Source organism: Pogona vitticeps, chromosome 6 (genome assembly GCF_051106095.1).
Source record: "Pogona vitticeps strain Pit_001003342236 chromosome 6, PviZW2.1, whole genome shotgun sequence".
In the NCBI taxonomy this organism is placed as follows: domain Eukaryota; kingdom Metazoa; phylum Chordata; class Lepidosauria; order Squamata; family Agamidae; genus Pogona; species Pogona vitticeps.
In genome coordinates, this window is record NC_135788.1 from 46,192,015 (window position 1) to 46,211,115 (window position 19,101).

At 38.8% G+C, this 19,101-nt stretch overlaps 1 protein-coding gene across 1 annotated transcript in view; it reads left to right on the forward strand.

Annotated features, from left to right (window-relative positions):
* Positions 1–19,101, forward strand: part of TGFBR2 (transforming growth factor beta receptor 2) — a 76,394-nt gene that overhangs the window by 14,812 nt on the left and 42,481 nt on the right. The window contains exon 2 of the mRNA XM_020808050.3: positions 17,577–17,742. Within this exon, the coding sequence (XP_020663709.2) occupies positions 17,577–17,742 (166 nt within the window). The remainder of the gene's footprint in view (positions 1–17,576; positions 17,743–19,101) is intronic.

A 19,101-nucleotide genomic window follows, 5' to 3' on the forward strand; every position in this document is an offset into this window, starting at 1 on the left:
ATTGCCCTCTGAAACCAACTATACAGTCAGGAACAATTATCTGCTTTCTTCTCAGCCTTCCTCTCCAATTTGGAGTTGAGGAAAAGAGTTGGAATTATTCTCACAGTTTTGCTTCACTTTCACAGTGCTTGAGATACAGAGATTGAAATACAGGGCAAATGTGACAAGCTGAAAGTGCACCCTTCAGCTCCACACCCAGGAGGAAAGCTGAGGGCCTGTTCTTATCCTCTGCTATGAGGTACTGCAAGTGCCTGCACATTTAATTAATTTGCAGTGTAAACAGAAAGGACGTAAGAAGAAATGCTTCACTTCCTACATTGGGTAATGCCTTAGCTTGTGCCAAAAGCAAGCATTCCACGGGAAGACAGACATTTTAAAAATTTCTCAGATGCAAAATGTTGTAGCCCACAAATATCTGAAATATTCTTCCAGAAGGCTTGTTAGCAGTATGGCTTAGCTGTTTGTTATCCTAGAGGACGAGAGTTTAAATTTGACCTGCAGTTAACAACTGAAACTAAAATGGAAGTTGGCAGTGTGTGCTTAGTCATTTGAACGCAATGCTATCCCTTTGCTATTTTGCATGGTATAGAATAGATGTGTACATTGAGTGTTATGCAGAGGCTTAAAATATGCAGAAGTGCATGTTCCAGTTGCAAGGAAATTTTTCACAGCTGCAAACTGACAAATGCAGTCCATGACAGGCGAAAATCCAAAGGGTTCTGCTGCTAAGTTCAGATTTAAAGTCTTTACTTTATCGTTAGTATCAACCTCCAGGATGCTTCAATAATGCTCTCCTTGGAGCACTTCAGTACAGTGCTGACATAAACTAGGAGACACAAGTTGCATCTGTGATATTCTAGTTTTATTCTACTGGCAGATGTGTGCCTGATAAAACAAAGCTGTTGCTCAACAAGCCACATTAAAGAAGGAAATAAAACACATCTGTGTGGAACGACAATGTATATCAAAGCTATTGGGATTAGATCAGCAAGGACTTTAGAGCATTGCCTTTTCTCATAACTTGTGGAAGGTACTGGGGGTGGGTGCAAGAGATTAGCCCCTGTTTTTAATTTAAGGGTTTGAGAAGCTAAGCATTTTCTTAAAGCCACAAATATTTGCACCTACGATGGGTGCTGAAAAATGCAGCTTATTTGGGACTTCCTGGCTAAGCCTATCACCTTAAATCATGAATTATGAGTTTTCTTGAACAGAACGTGTATAAGGAGCATATTAATTTGTCAAGTACATTTGATGCTCCCTCAGACTTCCCTTTCTGCAAGCAGCTGAGAAACCAAAAAAAAAAAAAAGAAAGAAAGAAAAAAGAAAGAACGAAATAGAAAAAGAGGAAACATTTGAATGATACCAAGATTTCATGACAAGAGGGGGCAACTTCTAATTTGTGATATATTGTGATTCTGTGGAAGATTCCTGATTGGCAAAGATTTCCCACTCAAAACAATTTTACCAGTATTAGCAAGATACACAGACCTCACTCAGACTATCTAACACTCAGGCTGCTGATATTTTAAAAAAACTTTTTGTTGTTTGTTGTTCGTAGGCACCATGGGTGAAAATATTCAGAACAAATTCTAGTGGTAATCTGCTACTGCTCAGAGACATTGTGTTATTTCATCCTAGCTGAAGTGTGACATCCAGGGTTTGCGCCAATTGATAGATTTTGAGCTTCTACAAAAACAAAACGCATATCCTACAAACCTGAAGTCTAACTGCCCTTGGTTTCTTGAGCTTAGACAAGCCATGATAATAAGCAAAGAGTGACCTTTTCCTAACCAGTTTATATGTTCAATTAAAGGGAAAAGTGGAGCAGGAGCAAAGAGACAGTGTGTTCCAGTGTTCATTCACTTTCAGGTTTATTAAGCTGTAATTCACAGTCTAAAGCAGCCATTCTCAAACCTATTTTTGGCCATAACCATAAACACAACATAAAATAAATAAGGGGATGACAGAGGATGAGATAGTTAGACAATGTCATCAAAGCTACCAATGTGAATTTGACTAAACTCCGGGAGGCAGTGGAAGACAGGAGGGCCTGGCATGCTCTGGTCCATGGGGTCACGAAGAGTCAGACACGACTTAATGACTAAACAACAAGAAAAAGCCAGATCAGGAGTGTATCCTGTAAGTAACATAATGAACTTTATAAGATGGTGCATGAATAAATGTTTCCAGTCTGTGGCCCTCTTCATATGTTCCATGCCTCCTCACAGGGGGCCATATGGCCCCCCTTGAAAATGGCTGATCTAAAGTGACAACAACCTGCACCACTGAGGTAACTATCTTAGCTATGACCAGAAAGTATTCAGGCTGAGCAAAGAACCTGAGAGTTGTTACCCTGTTTCCCCTAAAATAAGACCTAACATGAAAATAAGACCTAGTATGATTTTTCATACTCAGTTACTCAAGCCCCTTCATGGATTGCTGCCTTGCCATGGCAGAGGGGCTTGAGTAACTCAGAGAAGCTATGGGCTATGCCGTGCAGGGACACCCAAGATGGACAGGTCATAGTGGACAGTTCGGACTAAACTCAATCCACCTGGAGCAGGAACTGGCAAGACACTACAGTATCTTTGCCAAGAAAACCCCATGAACAGAAACAAAAGGCTAAAAGATAGGATGCTGGAAGATGAGCCCCTCCGGTCGGAAGTCATCCAACATTCTACTGAGGAACAGCGGAGAACAAGTACAAGGAGCTCCAGAGTTAATGAAGTGGTTGGGCCAAAGCCGAAAGGACGCTCAGCTGTGGACGTGCCTGGAAGTGAAAGGAAAGTCTGATGGTGCAAAGAAAAATACTGCATAGGAACCTAGAATGTAAAATCTATGAACCTTGGTAAGCTGGATTTGGTCAAAGAGGAAATGGTGCATAAACATGGATTACTGTGATGTTGAAAGGTCTGCCTTGGATTCTTATTGAAATCATTCTATCATTTTTGAAATTGTATCCAAGTACAGCTTTTCCCACTCTTTTGTTGACTATGAGGGCTACTCCATTTTTTTTTCTATAGGATTCTTGCCCACAATAGTAGATATGGTAATTGTCTAAATTTAATTAGCCCATTCCTGTCCATTTTAGTTCACTGACGCCCAGGATGTCATTGTTTATTCTTGCCATTTCCTTTTTTAGATGGTTGTACATGAAAAAAAAATCCCCTGAAAATAAGCCCTAATGCACTTTTTGGAGCAAAAATTAATATAAGACCCTGTCTTATTTTCAGGGAAATACAATATTATCTATGGGGCTGGCACTACTATTAGGCACAGGGAGGCACTTCTCTTAGGCAGCAGATGTTGGATCTCATGAAAGGAGAACAAACTGTTTCATAATGTTGTGGTTTTTTTCCCATGGAAGGGGATAAATACTTGTAAGATTTCCTGCTTCAGAGGCCAAAACCACCTGTGAGATGTATGATGCCTCAAGCTCTATTGTTGGTGACAGAAGATCTTCAGTTAGTCTTGCCACCTATATATTTTTTCAAAATACTTTAATATATAAGCAACCAGGGACCACAGGTAGCAAAAAATGTATTCCCCCCTCACTCCATGCTTCAATAGCACCAATATGAAGGAGCTTGGCACTACTTCCCCCACAGATATTTTGGATTAGAACTCCCAGGGCTCTTTATCATTGACTGTGACGGGAGCATGATGGGATTAATAGGTATAGTTATGCACAGGGCAAAAGGTTTTGCACTTTCAACTTAGGAGAAACAATATGATGTAATATGCTTTTCATTTATATAGGACTTTTGGACAACTGAAGAATTTCAATAACTTGTCTTGTAATGTTTACAACTCTGTAAAATAGCTCAGAGATTTGGGCATACCAGAGGCCTCTTACTGTGCTTGTGGCAGAGGTGTAATATGAGCTGCATGCATAGTTGAGGATCCTGCAAAAAGAAAGGGACAAAATAAGCCTACGAGTAAACTGTTTTGATAGGGTGCTATACGTAAACCTGAATGGCCCTATTTAATTTGGGGACTTGGAAAGGCCAGGAGAAAAACAGAACTGGAAACTGCTTTGTATATATTGTTGTTAATGCATCAACAAGTCACCTGCAATTCATGAATGAGTGCTCTCCAAAAGGTCCTGTCCCCAGCTGCCCTGCTCAGTTCTTGCAGACTCAACCCTGTAGCTTCTTTTGGGGAGTCAGTCTGTCTCATATTTGATCATCCTCTTTTCCTGCTGCCATCAACCTTTCGCAGCATTATCATCTTTTCCAGAGAATCCTGCCTTTTCACAGTGTGCCCAAAGTAAGAGAGCCTCAGTTTCAACTTTTTTGCATCCAGAGATAGTTCAGGCTTGATTTGAGCTAGAACCCACCTGTTTGTTTTTCTGGAAGTCCAGGGTATATGCAAAGTTCTCCTCCAGCATTACATTTCAAACTAATCAATTTTTTTTGGTGTCAGCTTTCTTAATTGTCCAGCTTTCATTTGTTTATATAGTGCAAATATAATACCAAATTTAAAGAGTGAAGATAATGGCTTTGTATTTAAGACAATCATCACCATCGTGTTGTCAGGTCAGTTCTGAGTTATCTACCCTTTTTCAGGGTTTCTCTTTTAGAAAATGCTAAGAAGTGGTTTACTTCTTGTGAGGAGCGACCTGGGATTGTTCAGTTTGCCCCAGGCCAGGTTGGCTGTAGTCTTAGGAAGCACAGCTAGATACCTAAACCACTGAGCTGTCTAGCCAACTAATAATAATTGTGTGTTGTCAAGTCAGTTCCAACTTACAGTGACCCTTTCCAGAGTTTTCTAGGTGAACCACCAAAAGTGGTTTACCATTCCCTTTTTCTAGGGGTTTGAGATAAGACCACTAATAATTAACACCCCAGCTTGTGGTGTGTAAAGAATACCCAAATGTTGCAAAGCTGGAAGGAAAAGAAATGTTGTATCATAGACACAGACACAATGACTTACTTACCTGTCATTATTTTTGGTTTTCCAGCATGCAAAAGCCTAAAATTAGAGTTACAATGAGTTGCTGAGAATTTGAGAGACTAGGTGAACATTATTCTTATTCTTATTCTATTTTATTCCAGATTTAGAGGGTTGAAGCTAAAATATGCATATTACGTAATTGTAAATCACATTCCAAGGCCAAGCTAATTTTGAGAGTGAAAAAAAATCACTCTTCCATGATAAATACTTTAAAATTTAAACAAGACTGGTCTTACTAACTCTGTGGGTGGAAGTGGAAAATTTATTTAACACATATTTACATGGAAACTGTATACTTGAATAATGGGCAATATCTGTAAGCATAAATGGTTATCTGCATGGAGGCCAGGGTAGATTTTAAATCTTACAGCTGAAAGTCACTGCAGACATAATGACTGTGTGTTTACAGAACTAAAATGCTGCTACTTTTTTAGTCACATTAGCAAATAAAAGAGAGAGAGATGGAAGACGTTCTTAGCTTAGACCTAAGCATCTGGAACCCAGGCTTTTCAGAAGTTATCTAAAGTTTTCAACAACTAACACATTATGTTTAAGTAATACAAACGTGTAACCATACAGGATAATGAGAATGAAGTATTTGATGACCCCAGATGTCACAGATTTGCTGCATCCTTCCTATAAAAAGAACTCATGAATATGATACATTAGATTTGCCTTCACTTGTCTACTGAAGACTTTTCTCTTTGACCTATGATAGCTTTACATAGTCAAGGGTTACCCCCTTCAAAAGGGAAAATAGCAGCTATTTTGAAAGGTTAGATCACAGTGCCTGCCTGTGAAGAACTTGTTCTGATATCTAAATCTAAGGAAGATTAATTGTGTGTATATGAGGAGGTGTTTTTTCTGGAGATGAGGTGTGTGCTCAGTCTTATCTCTTTGCTAGGAGCTTAGTGGGCCTCCCCCCCCAACACGTCATAGTGAGGGCATGACACAGAATATGATCTATTCAACATGACTCCTTCCATTTGCATTAGTCCGTAACTCCTGTCCCTGGACTACTGTTTCTGGTCTCCAACCGATGGAGCATTATTTTTATTGCCTTTGTCATTTTTTCATATTGTAATTTTTCTTGTTTGTTATTGCACTAACTTATCTTGGTTTTATGTTGCTGGATTGCTTAGTGTTTACAAATGCTATAATTTTTCTGCATGGATTTTTGATTTCTTTTTGTATGATGTAAACTATTTAAATGCAGTTGTTTATGAAATTCTGGCACCAAGAACATAGATAGATATCGATTCTGATGCTGCTTGCCCTCCAACTTTTCCTGCCACCAACTCCACCACCACCACTTCAAAACTGGGGAGGGAACAGTCTGGAGGAGGTTGACTGTCTTGTTCTCCTGGCAGAGACATCAGAGTTTAGATATTAAAAGTTACAAGTAACATAGTGACCTAAAACCATTTGGCTTTTTTGGTAACTAAAGTGTTACAAAGTTACATTTCAAGAATAATATAAAATGTAGAACCAAACTTTCTTTATAGGTGTAACAAGGCATGTTTTGTAGATACTCTCAAAAGTTACTTCTAAAGGGCATTTAAGGCATTTTGGAAAATGTTTTGACAGGAATTTTTCAAACTTTTTTCTCTTCAGTCCTAAGAAGATTTGGTGGAGAGGGAGAGACAGTAGTGAAAATGTACCAGGCAGCATAACAAATACCATAATGAATTATCTTGTCAGTATTGCACCAAGTAATAACAGTGGGTTACTTTTCAAAAACTTCTGTGTAACAGAAATGAATAAATTTGGAAAAGGAATCTTCTGGACACTTTTTGGGCTCCCCATTTTTTGGACTCCCCATGGCAATATGACTTGTGTATTACCATGGGCGCATTGTTCCTTCTCAAAAAAGTAGAAAGAGAACAAAATAAACCACGCAACTGAAATTAACATGCTAAAACTAGAGCCCAATCCAAAGGTTATGATTGAAACTCAGCAGTAAATTGCCACTAGAATAGGCCTATTGAAACAGTGGAACTTAAAGAAAAGTTGACTCGCCATATCCCTGCGGATTCAGTGGGCCTACTCTAATTACAATTTATTGTTTCAGCTGGCGAATAACAAAATGTGCCACTTTAGTGCCCAGTCAGGATCTACAGTATTTTAAAAATTCCTCCCCATCTTCCACAAAGAATAATCAGTGGAAGTTTGATGTGCTTTTTTTCTCCCACAACTGAGTGAGAAGGTGGGCTGTACAGTTCCTCGCTCTGACATACAAGTGGCCAAGTAGGATGTCATAGGCCCTCTTCTCACTTCCCGATACAAACTTCAACAGTTCAACTGTTCAATCTTCTAGGTATTCAGAAGATTTTGGGCAATCTTAGTATGAAGACATCTGCCACATCCCCCTCTCCTCTGTCAGCAGTCTCCCCATAAGTTCTATCATAATGATTGAGGTGGGATGTTCTTCACTGTCATTTCAAATGCAGGGGTCCATTATTTTAAAAAAATAGATACACACTTTACGCCTTACATCTACAGTATTTGACAGTTATGTAATGTGTGGTGCTGATTCAGATTTTGTCAGATTGCTCAGAGGGCTGTTTTTAAAGCAACAGGAAAGGGAAGTGTCTGATGTGGCCAACGAGGCATAAAATAGGTAACGAAACATATGGCAGATAAAAGTTCTATCTCCACATAAATTTCTCTCTCATGGAATCTGACACATCATAACATCATATTTATAAGTCTCTAGAGAACATGAAGGCTCCCAAGGAAGAGTATTTTTTTTTCTATAATATTTTCCTGGATATAAAGCAGGTCCTATTAAAGGTTGGTTTATATAATTTATTGCCTACATAAATCTTTCCATTAATTTCAGATAGCAATATCTGTCAAGGAAGCAAATATTAAACGCTTAAACATCTCCTTATTTTGCCTTTGTAAAAATATGTGACTGATGTAGAATACATCAAGTTTTTAATATCAGAAAGTATTATAATAGATATTTGTCCCAAAGAATTAAGACATTACATTTAGCTTTACAACGAAGTAGCTTTATTAGTCAGATAATTAAGGCAGAGGATCTTTCAAGCGAACTGGCAGACAAAATATCTCAATTTTATAATCCAAGTCTTCCAGATATTTTTTTTTCCAGACAAAGCTTTTCAGGACAAAAATGGTTCATGTAGGCAAGTAGAATTTGTGTAGAAACATCCTGAAATGCTCAGTTTTGCTTTTTATTTCTACAGGCCTTTTCCAAATATACTTTTGATTAATACATGCTCTTTTTTGCATAGTAAAATGCATAGTATTACATTTCCTAAAGCTGTAATCCTTTACAAATTTACCTTGGGGGAGGATCTTATCAGTTGGAAGAAATTAAGTAGACAAGTGCTGTAAGAGTAACAGAAAAATGATGAGATCGTTGTTTCAGGGTAAAATTAAAGTGTTTTAAAAGCTTTCTTTTAAATATGATATGGGCTGTTGGCTTTATATCTGTCTGTAAAACAATGTCTTAAGTTGTGACATACAAATATATTAAATGAAAAGGGCAAGGATAATTGTGGCTTGTCAGCAGCCCAGGACTGCAACAATAAGTGTTTACCAGTCAAGTAATTTGCTTGGATTTTGAAACAAATGTTTGCACTAGCTGCTTATATGTAAAACACAGCTTTCTCAAGAGATGACAGCAATAAGTGTCAAACCATTTTTCACTCAGCTCTATGAATTATGTGCATTTGTGACCTTTCATGATATTTCTTTTGTGAAAGAGAAACACCCACACAGGAAATGAAGCATAAACTCATACACTTTACTTTGTGATTGCAATAAGAAAAGGGAAATTCAAAGTTAGGGTTGTCATCCCATCTTCAGTAGGGCTGGGTTGCTGGTTCATAGTGATCAGGAATATATACTTGTTTTTAAAAAATCCTTTTTGATTTGATTTTGTGCCCATCCTAACTGTTGCTTATGACTAATTTATATACTGTGTTAGGGAGAGATGTGCACATGATTGCACTGGGCTCTTTCCAACATAATATTCTAAGCAAAGGAATACCTTTTTAGTTTCATCTATGAACCATTTTACTTTTATCGGAAATGCTGGATGTTGTACATGGCTTTTGTATGTTCTTGTTTCCACCCCTCAGAAATGAGACTTTCTTTGATGTATCCTTGTAAAGTGTAGCCTGGAGGAGGTGTGTATAATTTGGTGAAAAGTAAAATATAGAGAAATACATTTTGTAATGCTTTGGCTGCTTAGTAGTTTGGAGGAAATGGCATTGATTTAATTATAAATACATTCTTAAACTCCACTGAAGTAACTGGGTATTCATTCCTTCATTCTATTTGCGTCCTGCCTCTCTCCTAAATGGACAGTTCAGAATTGAACAGAACAAATCAAATTAAAGCCTAAAAATAAATAAAACTTTAAAAATTAAAGCAAAGATACACTTGTAAAAGAAGTGTAGCATTCCCCACTTCCGTGTAAAAGCACTTCTGCAACAAGCAAGGTTTATTGTCAAAGATATAACTAGAAAGGTCTGACTTTCTGGAAATAATTGAAGGGGTTATTGACTATCTCTCTGCTTGCAACCTGGTTAGAATGTGTCTAAAAACCTCTGACATAGTTGCACAAATTGCATAATTTTTGAAGGCAAATTGCCCCATGTCACAAATTACCATAGGAAGTATCAGTTCCATGTTGAGAATGTCTATGGTGATTTCTTAACTTGGGGCAGTTCACCTCCAGAAGTTATGTTGTGTGTGCTACGCCAGGATAACTAGGGAAGAGGATTTGGGCATGTGTGATATTTTTGTATTTGGAGGGAAATCTGGTTATCTTCTGTTTCCTATATTGTAGATGCAGCATACCTTGGAATAATATAGTGAAAGAGCCAGGTTTCCCTTCCATCACATTAAGACTTCAGTCTGTATATCTTCTGTTAGAAATAGCTTCTGTTAAACACAGTGGAGTAAACACAGTGGTGATGGGTCCAATGAATATAATTGAGTATGGGGGAAAACACAGGAACAAAATCTTAATCTTGGGAATAAACTACTAAGGCTTAAGTGCTTTATTGACATCCTACTTCCATTTTGTGTTATCTGGCAATGTAAAACCTAATTTATCGAATCTATAAACTATTTCAGCAAACATATATATGTGGACCAAGCCATATGTGATTATATAAAATAAATTAAACCATCCCAAACACATACATAAGGAATTATGTACCCATTCCCATCATAAAATGTGTATATACAAAGGGGCCTTCTGTTTTTGTAAAGGGAGCACTCTTGCCTAGAATGATGGACTGGGGCTTGGTAGACCGAGATTTGAATCCCCGCTTGTCTATGAAAATTCAGAGGACTGGTGGTGGTGGAACTGGAAATTTGAAAACCAATCCATAAGTATTAGAGTCACTGTAAATTAGTCCTGACTTGATGACAAATAACACATATATATCTTTGTGAATAGATTTAAGATTTGGGGGCCCAATTCACAATAGTAGTGATAGGATACAAAAACAATCTAAATTGGAACACAGAGTTTTCATAACAAGTACTAAGAATTCACTCTTGCCCAGTCTCAATGTTCTCCTACAAGTGTGATATGTGACTTCCTGCCAACTTTACCTGCCTTGGAATATCTATTGCCATTTGGCTCACTTTATACACTCAGTGTTTCTCCCAGTCCACTCTTCCTCCTGCTCTGCAACCTAGCTTATAGGTATAATTTGCTGGGCAAGTGAAATATAATAACTTAATGCCTATAAACATATTAAATATAACATTAAATACAGGTATATATTTTTAAAAGGTTTAGAGAATAGATACATACTCTAAGAGAATTGTACATACTCTAAGCTCAGTGAGTTGGGACCTGGCTACAGAGCCAAAGGTTGAGAGTTCAGTTTCTCACTGTGCTTCCTGGGGGGAAAAGGCAGCATGTATAGGCCTGGGCAAACTGCACAATCTAAAAGCATCCCCTCAAAAACGGGAATGGTAAAGCACTTCTGAGTATGCTGTGCCTAGGAATCCCAAGGAATGTCTATGGGTGATCAGACTCAACTTGATGGCAATTTGTGTATCCAGAGATTATTTTACCGGTGCTCAGATTCTTTCAAAGAGTGACTGATAGGACATGAGACAGGAAAAGCTGAGAACCACTAGGCTAGGCAGGGAGGTCATCATCATAGACAAGTTCTCTACCCCTGGAGAAAGCCTATATTTTCTAGCCATTCTTATTTTGCCAAGTAGGATGAACACTTAGAAAGCATACTACAGTTGATCTTAATGGAGTAATTTTAGCATGCTGCTGATAAAACAGATTTAGTTATTGGGCAGATTAATTCAACTTAAAAAAACAAAAACAAAAATGCAAACAGGAAAAAAAGGGGGGATAGGTTGACAAATGTGTAATGCAAACATTCCCTTGTAGAAGAGAGCAAGATAAGCATTAAGAGCGTTTTTCCAGTATTCCAAGCACTTCTTTGCTGTGTTGTCTGTTTGTGTTGAGAAGTCTGTGCGTTGCCAAGAGAATTTTGAGAGGTGTTCAAAACCAGCCTTCAACATGTTGCCAGTGATATGGACACTTGTAACTTCCAGGGAAAGGGAACACAGACAAAGAAGGAAACGTGCCAGTTTCCAAAGAGATGATTCACTTTCCCTGTGGGTATTTTGATTTCTGCGGTTGCTTGGAGGAGGGGTTTTTCTTCTGTTTTGCAAAAAGAGTGCACTTCCTCCAGTGAAAAATAAACTGATTTTTCACCCATTAAAAAAAAATCTTAGCAAGAAACCTTTTCGAATGTTAGGATAACTTTCTGCTTGCTCTATGTTTAGTTATAATTAGTGGCACAGTACAACCTTGCTAAGCTTGCCATTATCACTTTGAATTCAAGTAATTGGACTTTTTCCATGTCTTCTCACCTTTTTGTCAGAGTACCAAAGGAGCTGAAAATGTAGTGTACAGTATGTATTTTCTCTGTAAGGCTATACATTTTTTTCTCCTGTACAACAAAATTGCAAATTAGAAGGCTTCTAATTATTATATTTCATAGAGAAATAGCAGGCAATTCTTTTTCATCATAACTGAAAATGCACATGAATTATCTGGGAGTAATCCATCAGCAAGCATTGGTAAGAGGATGAGGGCTTAACTCTTTCTGTTCTCTCCTGTGTCTGGTTTCCTTAACCCAGTTCCCCTCTCTCTCAAGCCCTGCCTTCTTGTTTTGGACTCTGGCTTGGAGGTAAATGAGCTAAAAATGGAGGAAGGTATTTGCAAAGATGAAAGGGTGCGTGAGGGAAGGATGAAGTACATCCTTACTACCAATTCATTCTTCAAACACACTCCCCTCACCTGGCCCCTGCATCACTGTTGCAAGATTAATGCAGTTTTATCTGGTACTGAGTAGCTTCATCCTCAGTTTGTCCCTTTACAACGTGGTCAGTATGAAAAATGTTTTTCGTGCTGATAAATACTTGAATCCATAAGGACTTCCACATTTATTTGTGAGGGAATACCTTTCCCCAGCAACCATTCTAAAATGAAGCAAAACATTAATACAAAAAGCTGCAGATGAACGGTACTCATGCACCATTATGCAAATCTGTATCCCAAATGGAAATTTACTGTCATTCTCAGCCTCATTTAATAAACATTGATGGAACTAGTTTAGTTCCTTCCATGTGTCTCTCAGGTGAAGAGAGACTATTTGCTTCCTACACCAGTTCTACTTGAACTTTCTGAACCCAGATCCCTTCACTTCTGTGCTTTGGATCAATATAGACCTGACTGTGTTTTAGGAATAGTTTGAGTACAGATTTCTTCATCTGAAACAAATATTTGCTGCATTTTGCATTGTATATTCAGACAAAATATCTGTCAGGCTTGAGAAGACAGGCCTGTCACTTCTCTACTGTTTTTAACATTTCCCTATGCTCAGCCATTTTAAACTGGTGTGTGTGTGTGTAACACTATGAAGGGATTTGTGGATTAGGTCCACAAAATTAGGAGCCCTCAATTTGGGAGTGTTTGGTGAGTGGCAAGGTAAAAGAATTTATTAGATCAGCAGCTCAGAGGTTAGGGGGACAGTTGAATTGATCTTTTTTGCTGGCTAAAAGTAGGGGGACTGGGGTGTGTGTGGTTCTTTCTCTAGGCTCTGACAAAAGATGTTTGCTGTTGCTATGTGTTTCCATGACTGTCTCATCTCAAGTGTAGGTCTGCCACCCTATGAGAATTTAAATTCCCATAGTTGGGCTCCGAATGAGAAAGTTTAGACTCCTATTTGGGCATTCAGAAGTGGGTTAACCTGAGCATGCTAGGAAGGGGCAGGTATAGTTCCTTATGTGTCCCTTATTCTTCATGTGTGGAATGTGACCATCTCCAGAGGAGACAACTACACATGGAGGTGCTCCACAGGATTGGAGACCTTGAAACAACAGAGTTTTCAGTTTTGTGTAGAAGGTCCACATGCAGAGGAGATTCCCCACTTCAGACTGTCCCTCTCCAAACATGGAGGACAGTGGTAGGGGAAAGAGTTAGCTTTCTCTGCTTCCTGACACAGTCAGAGTAATCCTTTGCCATAGAGCTGAATGGGCTTGGTGTGCCAAGTGATATACTTATGGGGGGAGCTGGTGTTGACATTGTAAAAAGATACAGCCCATGAATGATAGCTTTTCATACCAATTGTGCCCTTTCCCTAATAGCACCAAATAAATGTACATCATTTGGAAATGAATACATAATGGCCAAATTTCTATTGCTGGTATAATGCTTGACAGCCCATTGCCGTTAAGTTATAAAGTCTGCATAGACATCATTTGTTGTATACTGAGTCCCACAACTTTGTACACAACCGATAATGACTTTGTGACTCTCAGCAATTTTGCCACCAAAAATTAAACCATTTACTTTGGCCACTGATTTTTGACAGATTATTGTGTGTGTTATATTGCATGTGTGTACACCCGTGCACCCAAGGGAATAAATAAACGTGGTATAACTCATGTGTGACATTATACAACATAAGCATAGTTCATAAGGGCATTGGAAGCATTGGGTATTTTTGAACATTTTTTAAAAAAATTGGACATAACACAAACATTTGGTACGTCTGATTTAACTCCATACTGCAGATTCATAGAAATAGAAATACAGACATTTTTAAAGTGATACTTTGCTTTTAATAGAAAGAATATGATGTTTAAAATGGGTTCACATTATCACACTCGTTAGATTGTGCAGAGCAGTGTGTGGATGAATAGCATTTTTGCATCCCTTTTAGCCATCACATAAGAGCATATCATGGCACATCTGGTGCTCTTTGAGTAGTGTCATCTAGAAGAATTTGGTTTCTATATTTGTGAAGGTTTTCATGGCTGGGATCTAAAACTAAATTGGTTGTTGTGGTTTTTTTGGGCTCTTTGGCCGTGTTCTGAAGGTTGTTCTTCCCAACGTTTCACCAGTCTCTGTGGCCGGCATCTTCAGAGGACAGAGACTGGCGAAATGTTAGGAAGAACAACCTTCAGAACACGGCCAAAGAGCCCGAAAAACCCACAACAACCAATTTAGTTCCTTTTCCATGTGAATCCAATTTGGGGAAAGTACAGCACATGTTGGCAACATGTCACCTGTAAAATGCTGGCATCTTTACATGTTGCTCAGGAGCAGCTCCTATTGGTGGAATGCTTTGCACAGAGGTCCTTCCTCACAGCTCCAATTCACTGGCTGGAGGTTGCAAAGCAAACATAGAATGAATCCCGTAATAAAACAGTAAAACGTTGTTACTTTTAAAAGCAGAGAGTCACCAGTGCATAATACATTTGTACAGGAAGTGGGTCTCCTAGAACAGCAGAACAGCTAGCGAGTGAGTCTGATAATATGAAAACATTTTAAATACATATTTTGTCCCACTAAAAACAAAGCACTTATACTGGTGTGCACAAGGCCAGGTTGTTTCTGGTTTTGTGCGCACCGGTAAAAGTGCTTATTCAGCTGTAGAATATTATGATCTTCACAATCATATGCCATATTTATCTTGGAATGTCACATGAGAGTACATTACTGTCATAAAAATATGGTACTGTAGAACATTTCACATAGACCAGGCTGTTGTCTTTCCATATGCAGCAAATTCTGTTCATCAGACAAGAGCATGCGAGTCTGCAACTGTCCATGATCTCAAGGCAGTATGTATCTGATGGGTTAGGAAAGAGGAACTTTTTTCTTGATTCAAAAGACAACCATACTTCAACAGTTGGAAGTATCTGTTCCACCACCATCACAGAAAATGTAACTACAATAGTGTTAGTAGTTTATTATACCAGTATGGTGTAGAGGGGGGTGGACATCCAATCTTGGGAACTATTTTAAAAAGGCCATCCCTGCTAACCAAATAGAAAGGCACTGTAGTTTTTGACAGCTCAACATTAGACCCCTTTGACATCTGAAGCAGAGTGAAACAGGGCTGCGTCCTTGCACCAACCCTTTTTAGGACCTTTTTTGCTGTCATGCTGAAGCAGGCCTTTGGAACTGCAACAGAAGGTGTCTATCTCCGGACTAGATCAGAAGGAAAGCTCTTTAATCTCTCTAGATTGAGAGCAAGGACCAAAGTCCAACTGAAATGCATACGGGACTTCCTCTTCACAGATGATGCAGCCATTGTTGCCCATTCTACTGAAGACCTCCAACAACTCATGAATTGTTTTAGCAAGGCCTGCCAAGACGTTGGACTAACAATCAGCCTGAAGAAAACACAAGTCATGGGCCGGGGCGTGGACTCACCTCCCTCTATTACCATCTCCACACAAGAATGGGAGGTTGTTCATGATTTTGTGTACCTTGGCTCAGCAATCTCTAACACCCTTTCTCTAGATGTCGAGTTGGATAAATGCATTGGCAAAGCAGCTACCATGTTCTCTAGACTCACAAAGAGAGTATGGCTCAATAAGAAGCTGACGACGTATACCAAGATCCAGGTCTATAGAGCCTGTGTCCTGAGCACACTTCTGTACTGCAGTGAGTCCTGGACCCTTTGTGCATGGCAGGATAGGAAGCTGAACGTTCCATATGCGTTGCTTCCAACGAATTCTTGGTATCACCTGGCAGGACAAAGTTCTAAATGGAGTATCCTAGAACGAGCTGGAATTTTTAGCATATATACATTAATGAAACAGCGATGTCTACGTTGGCTTGGGCATGTCATGAGAATGGCTGATGGTTGGATTCCAAAAGATCTCCTGTATGGAGAATTAGTGCAGGGAAATCGTCCCAGAGAGAGACCACAGCTGCAATACAAGGATATCTGCAAGTGGGATCTGAACTAGCAGGATATATCATCAGATGGGAAACCCTGACATCTGAGCATTCAGCCTGGAGACAGGAGGTGCACCATGGCCTCTCCCCATTTAAAGAGACTTGTCCAGCAGGCCGAGGCAAAGAGGAAGTCACAAAAACAGCAAAATCAGGGAGCTGGACAGGGGACAGGTTGGATTTGTCTTCCGTGTGGAAGGGATTGTCACTCTCGAATTGGCTTCCTCAGCCACACTAGACGCTGTTCCAAGTCCCCCATACAGAGCACATTACCATAGTCTTTTGAGACTGAAGGATGCCTAATGAATGTAGACAGAGCCAATGTGGTGTAGTGAATGGAGTGTCAGATTAGAATGCAGGAGACTTGAGTTCAAAGCTCCTGTTAGCTATGAATGCTCACTATGGAATGTCAATGGTAAACCACATCTTAAACATCTCACATATGTTGAAAGCCCTAGTAGGGTTGTCAGAAGCACATAAGACATAGTCAGTTATAGGTAAATTAAGAATCTTACTCAGTGGCTGGAAGAAGGTATTGTCCTTAGTTTGGTGCGATGTTTCTTGGGTGATGGCAAATGATTGTATATGATGCCAAACTTGGATATCCAACGTGTTTTCCACAGTGCAACAGGGTGTTTTCCACAAGTTTTCCACAGTCTTGTGTAGTGTGCAAATTAAATGTTATCCCAAACATGTTGGTTGTAGGGTTCTTCCTGTTTCTTTGTGCCTCTGTTCCCAACCAAGCAGAAGCCATGTACAATTGTGTGTGTGCGTGTGTGCACATGTGCTTGATGTGAGAGAGGAGATGTTGAGTGACTGACAGCTCTATGTCAAACAATATTAGGAAGGGCAATTAATTCTATATTGCACAAAGTGAAAGCTGAAAACTACCTCAAGTTGATTCTTCAGTACTGCAGAATCCATTTTAGAACATGCTTACACATGTCCCCTCATCCACCCACCCACTCACTCTTCGATGCCTGTCCTAAAGTAACATCCTGCAGAACTCAAAGGCTTGTTTGTTTCTGAGATTTTCATGGTGTAATAAAGGTATCCTCTATCCTTGTTTTTGGATTGTGTGCCAGAACCAAAAGGCTTTCCCCTTTCTCTTTTAATGTAATCTGTATTTCTAGTTTCACCCAATTTTATATCAATATGGGTCATTTCCAAATCCTGTCATACCATCTGGCATTAATCAGGATGATGAGAGTTGTGCTCTAAAATGTGTGGGGAGTACTTGTTTGGAGCATGTTAAGGTGGGTACTGCTTGTTTCCTCAAAGTGGACTGATCTGAGTGTTCCCAATGTTTAGTAAGATTTTTTGTTTGTTTGTTTGTTTGTAGCTGAAGATCATTTATCCAGTGTGTTTGATGGTCAAATCAAATTACGGGCACTTTGCAAGTTTTGTGATGTTAAATTAACCAGCTGCAAAAATGAAGGCCGTTGCAAGAGTCAATGCAATATCACATCTATCTGTGCTGACAAGAATGAAGTATGTGTAGCTGTTTGGTAAGTTCGTTCAGGTTGCATACATGACTTAAACTGTGTTTTTCTCCCAAATCTGGGATTTGTTCAGGCAGTTCTGCACATTCATTCCAATGCTATATTTTCCTTATTTTTGTTGACTGTAACATGAATTTGGACAGTATGGCAAGTTTTAAAAAGAAAACTTGTACTTAGGCATTATATACACACACATACATACTGTATATATACACATTATATCCAAGGATAAAAAAGATCTGAGAGTCCAGAATATGAATTATTTTTGAAAAACAAAAGCTTCACTAAAAGTGATTCCAATAAGATATAGGCTTCATATATATAACTTCTAATCTCATTCAGCATGACACCTGTTAACCTATAAAATAAAATAACCAGGCAGATCCTCATGCACTTGATGATGTAAAGAAGGGCCTACATGTAGAATGGTAGGTTTTATGATGGTCTTCCTTCACATAATAAAGTGTATGAGAATCCTCCTCCTGTACTGAGATGGTTGGGTTTGATGGCTCTGATCAACTTTTGAAAGGTGCAGAAAGAAAACAGGTCTGGAATCACTTTCTCCAAACTCTTAGCAGCTGATGGAAAAGAGATCAGTCCTCTAAGATTTGAAGTATGTTTGGGCATGCCCATGTACGTCCTCTTTTCTGTGACTCACTAGATCATTTCTCATATTTAGACAAAAAAGCATTTCCTACTTTTAAAATGTTGTCCCTTCAATCTTGCAAATTTTTCAGAGCTACATGCCCAATACATTGCACATACATGCATAGCTGTATGTTTGCTTTACACATGGAATCAGTTTCTCACCTACCATTGTCCATTAGGTACTCAACTGGAGTTGATGCATTCAAAGTTTTTGCTCCCTCCAGTATCATTCTGCATGTGCATCATCTCTAACAGGTTGAAATGTTGCTATTTATACCTGCTATTGTTCATGACCTTTATAAGCCAGTGCAGCTCAGTACAAATGGGAAGAACCTGTAGGGACCTGTCAGCAAAAACAATGGCAATCAGGCAGAGTTTGCAAGGTTCTTTGGAATTCCATTCATTTGCCTTCATTTGACATAAGACGATTCTCTGAATCCAAAATGTGCAGATAAATTTATTTTTTTTATTGGAACAGTTTATTTTGTTTTTAGCATATGTAACCTTTTGAATTACATGACAGCATTCTGAAATGTTGGCGATTCAGAGGGCAATTTTATTTCATTATAAACATTTAAGTACTATCTTTGCTGTGAAAAGGTCCTGGAGGGACTTACAACTGTTAAACTCTCACTGCAATTTAAAAACAATGAAGAGCATTTAAAAAGTCAGAATAAAACAATTTGTATATTATAGCTAGAGGATGAAATCACCCTA